The sequence below is a fragment of the Echiichthys vipera genome (genome assembly GCF_963691815.1).
Source record: "Echiichthys vipera genome assembly, chromosome: 18".
Classification (NCBI taxonomy): domain Eukaryota; kingdom Metazoa; phylum Chordata; class Actinopteri; order Perciformes; family Trachinidae; genus Echiichthys; species Echiichthys vipera.
This window is the reverse complement of record NC_139843.1, coordinates 470,778-475,777: the sequence shown is the minus strand read 5'-3', so window position 1 is coordinate 475,777 and position 5,000 is coordinate 470,778. Positions and strand designations below refer to the sequence as shown.

At 48.4% G+C, this 5,000-nt stretch overlaps 1 protein-coding gene across 1 annotated transcript in view; it reads left to right on the top strand.

Moving 5' to 3' along the window:
- The first annotated feature begins 485 nt into the window (after positions 1–485).
- The window catches only part of stambpl1 (STAM binding protein-like 1), a 10,421-nt gene continuing 5,906 nt past the window's right edge, over positions 486–5,000 (top strand). Inside the window, exons 1-5 of the mRNA XM_083932626.1 lie at positions 486–957; positions 2,706–2,812; positions 3,343–3,560; positions 3,643–3,718; positions 3,856–3,951. Coding sequence (XP_083788752.1) covers positions 2,729–2,812; positions 3,343–3,560; positions 3,643–3,718; positions 3,856–3,951 — 474 coding nt within the window. The 5' untranslated portion in view covers positions 486–957; positions 2,706–2,728. The remainder of the gene's footprint in view (positions 958–2,705; positions 2,813–3,342; positions 3,561–3,642; positions 3,719–3,855; positions 3,952–5,000) is intronic.

Below are 5,000 nucleotides of genomic sequence, written 5' to 3'. Positions count from 1 at the left end.
GAACTTTATTTTTTTTTATAACAAACTGAACTAAAGATCAAACGAACTGAAATAATAAATTACATAAAACATTTTAAATCATTAAAATCTAAATATTTTATTTAAATAATAAAGAGCGTTTATTCATTTTGTACAGAAATGATGAATAAATAAATATGATCAAACGTTTGACTGATGTTTGTTTTTTCTGTTGATAAATAAAAAATCTGCAGGAGTTTGATTAAAAAAGTGTTTTTTTATTAATTATGAACAAATTTAAATCATCACTGAAACTAAAACAAAAACAACAACAATAATAATTATTACTGTTATTAGAGTTTTTAATTTTTATTGTTGTTGTTGTTATTCACACAGACCGTGTTTCTCTCTGGTTCCGGGTGAGTGTACCGGGTAAGTCTTCCGGGTAAGTGTTCCGGGTTAGTGTTCCGGGTTAGTGTTCAGGATAAGTGTTCCGGGTAAGTGTTCCGGTTTAAAGTTCCGGGTGAACGCCCACTCCTGTAAACCGGAAGTGCAGTGAGTCATCTTGGTGCAGAGAAGATCTTTGATTCTCCGTCAGCGAGAGCTGGCGGCCATTTTATCTGACCCGGGTTAAATCAGCTGCTGCACCTCCTCTGACCCGGGTTAAATCAGCTGCTCCTCCTCTGACCCGGGTTAAATCAGCTGCTGCGGCTCCTCCTCTGACCCGGGTTAAATCAGCTGCTGCTCCTCCTCTGACCCGGGTTAAATCAGCTGCTGCGGCTCCTCCTCTGACCCGGGTTAAATCAGCTACTCCTCCTCTGACCCGGGTTAAATCAGCTGCTCCTCCTCTGACCCGGGTTGAATCAGCTGCTGCACCTGCTCCCGGACCCACGGGGTTTAACCCGGGTCTGACCCGGGTACATTCACAGTGATGCCGACAGCTCGAGGACACGGAACCGACAGAGACCCGGTACATTGATCCCGTTCACACCGGAAACTGTGAGTTTAAAGTTTCAGATTAAAACACTTTTATTAAAATAACTAATGTTTAAATATTTATGCTCCTAGAGGACACTTTAGCACACATTTATGCTCCTAGAGGACACTTTAACACACGTTTATGCTCCTAGAGGACACTTTAACACACGTTTATGCTCCTAGAGGACACTTTAACACACGTTTATGCTCCTAGAGGACACTTTAGCACACGTTTATGCTCCTAGAGGACACTTTAGCACACGTTTATGCTCCTAGAGGACACTTTAACACACGTTTATGCTCCTAGAGGATACTTTAACACACGTTTATGCTCCTAGAGGACACTTTAACACACGTTTATGCTCCTAGAGGACACTTTAACACACGTTTATGCTCCTAGAGGACACTTTAACACACGTTTATGCTCCTAGAGGACACTTTAACACACGTTTATGCTCCTAGAGGACACTTTAGCACACGTTTATGCTCCTAGAGGACACTTTAACACACGTTTATGCTCCTAGAGGACACTTTAGCACACGTTTATGCTCCTAGAGGACACTTTAACACACGTTTATGCTCCTAGAGGACACTTTAACAAACGTTTATGCTCCTAGAGGACACTTTAACACACGTTTATGCTCCTAGAGGACACTTTAGCACACGTTTATGCTCCTAGAGGACACTTTAACACACGTTTATGCTCCTAGAGGACACTTTAACACACGTTTATGCTCCTAGAGGACACTTTAGCACACGTTTATGCTCCTAGAGGACACTTTAGCACACGTTTATGCTCCTAGAGGACACTTTAACACACATTTATGCTCCTAGAGGACACTTTAACACACGTTTATGCTCCTAGAGGACACTTTAGCACACGTTTATGCTCCTAGAGGACACTTTAACACACGTTTATGCTCCTAGAGGACACTTTAGCACACGTTTATGCTCCTAGAGGACACTTTAACACACGTTTATGCTCCTAGAGGACACTTTAACACACGTTTATGCTCCTAGAGGACACTTTAGCACACGTTTATGCTCCTAGAGGACACTTTAACACACGTTTATGCTCCTAGAGGACACTTTAACACACGTTTATGCTCCTAGAGGACACTTTAACACACGTTTACGCTCCTAGAGGACACTTTAACACACGTTTATGCTCCTAGAGGACACTTTAACACACGTTTACGCTCCTAGAGGACACTTTAACACACGTTTATGCTCCTAGAGGACACTTTAACACACGTTTACGCTCCTAGAGGACACTTTAACACACGTTTACGCTCCTAGAGGACACTTTAACACACGTTTATGCTCCTAGAGGACACTTTAACACACGTTTATGCTCCTAGAGGACACTTTAACACACGTTTATGCTCCTAGAGGACACTTTAACCCACGTTAAAGGTTCAGAAAAACAATGAAGAGAGAACCATCACACACTCGTCTCTGTCTCTCTGTTGTCGTGGTCTCTGGTCTGGAGGCACCCGTTGCCGTGGCAACATCCTCATGCCGTCTGCTCCACACGGCGTGGAGGATGTCGCCACGGCAACGGGTGCTTCCAGACCAGAGGATGAATCAGAGGAGTGGGAGGTTAGCTGCCGGTCGTCATGGAAACCAAACTGAAGGACGAGCCGGCGTGATGATGATGATGATGATGATGAGGGTCTGTTAGCGTTAGCCACCGTGCTAACCGCTGCACACAGGAAGTCAGATGTGTCTTTAACGGCTTGTTGTTGTTTTTATTTGTCTCCCCGCAGTGAAGCATCATGGGAGGTGGCAGATGGACGAGCCTGTGACACACACACACACACACACACACACACACACACACACCATGGAGCAAGGCTTCAGCTTGAACACGCTGGTGAGTGAACTGTGACCTTCACATTAAAAGTCTCTTTATTCACATATTTAAACATCAGATGACGCTTCGTCTCGTGTGTGATGAGTTCAGAAACAATGACGGTGTTTTATTCTGGCGGGGTGAGACTTCCTCTTTAACACCGATGAACGGGACTCGTCCTCGTCAAACATCACGTCTGTGTTCTCAGGAAACTGAGATTTCCCGTCCCTGCTGGGAGCCTGAATGCAGCGTTTGTAAGCAGCTCATTAACATGAGAGGGACACGCTCTGCTCACAGAGGGCGCCATTCAGAGGGGGGCGCCATTCAGGGGCGGACGCCATTTAGAGGGGGGCGCCATTCAGAGGGGGGCGCCACTCAGAGGGGGGCGCCATTCAGAGGGGGGCGCCATTCAGAGGGGGGCGCCATTCAGAGGGGGGCGCCATTCAGGCCACGCGAACACGGGACCAATGAGAGACGAGGAGGAGGGGAATGAAAAAGAAACTAAAACCAGCTCCAAACTCTGAATAATGAATATTCGTGTGTTTGTGCAGAAGAAGCTGGCGGCAGAGCCGGACTACACCGACGTGTCGCTGACGGCGGCGGAGCGCGTGCGTGCGCTGGCGAAGATGGGCTGCAGCGTGGAGATCAACGAGGACGTGGCGCCCAGACGCTACTTCCGCTCCGGCGTGGAGATGGAGCGCATGGCGGCGGTTTACCTGGAGGAGGGCAGCCTGGAGAACGCCTACGTCCTCTACACCAAGTTCATCACGTGAGGCTCGCCGACGCACGCCATCACCACTTCCTGTTTGTGTTGTTGTTGTTTGCTGACGGGTGTTTGTTTGTTTGCTCAGTCTGTTTGTAGAGAAACTGCCGGGACACAGAGATTATCCGAGCTGCAGCGTCCCCGAGAAACGGCTCATCATGAAGGTCGCCGCTGCGCCCGCCGCGCTCGTTATTGTTGTTGTTGTTGTTGTTGTTGTTGTTGTTGTTGTTATTGTTATTCTGGTGTCACAGCAGCATTATTTAAATATTCATATTAATGTTTTGTATCTTTGTCGCCATAGAAACTTCAGGAAGTGGCGTTTCCTCGTAAAGACGAGCTGAAGAAGCGTCTCCAGGAGAAATACAGCAGTGAGCACAGCGAGTACCTGAGAGCACAGGTGAGTCTGTCGTCCAATCACAGCGCAGCGAGTACCTGAGAGCACAGGTGAGTCTGTCGTCCAATCACAGCGCAGCGAGTACCTGAGAGCACAGGTGAGTCTGTCGTCCAATCACAGCGCAGCGAGTACCTGAGAGCACAGGTGAGTCTGTCGTCCAATCACAGCGCAGCGAGTACCTGAGAGCACAGGTGAGTCTGTCGTCCAATCACAGCGCAGCGAGTACCTGAGAGCACAGGTGAGTGTCTGTCGTCCAATCACAGCGCAGCGAGTACCTGAGAGCACAGGTGAGTCTGTCGTCCAATCACAGCGAGTACCTGAGAGCACAGGTGAGTGCCTCTCGTCCAATCACAGCGCAGCGAGTACCTGAGAGCACAGGTGAGTGTCTGTCGTCCAATCACAGCACAGCGAGTACCTGAGAGCACAGGTGAGTCTGTCGTCCAATCACAGCGAGTACCTGAGAGCACAGGTGAGTGTCTGTCGTCCAATCACAGCGCAGCGAGTACCTGAGAGCACAGGTGAGCGTCTGTCGTCCAATCACAGCGCAGCGAGTACCTGAGAGCACAGGTGAGCGTCTGTCGTCCAATCACAGCACAGCGAGTACCTGAGAGCACAGGTGAGTGTCTGTCGTCCAATCACAGCACAGCGAGTACCTGAGAGCACAGGTGAGTGTCTGTCGTCCAATCACAGCGCAGCGTGTGTTTGAGTGACAGCTTCCAGACGGTTTCACTGAACTGACAAATGAGCTCAGACTAATGTTTGGACGGTGGCTGTAAATGGATAGTTAGCTTAATGCTAATGCTGTGACGTGGCTCCTCAGGTGAGTCCACGCAGACGCCACAGATCGTAAAACTTCACCTAAAGTGACTTTTATTAAAGTTTAGTTTCAGGATGTTGAAGCAGAATTCCAGTGATTCGCTGATGACGCTGTGGTTTACACACACGCTGCTTCACACACACGCTGCTTCACACACGCGCTGCTTCACACACGCGCTGCTTCACACACGCGCTGCTTCACACACGCGCTGCTTCACACACACGCTGCTTCACAC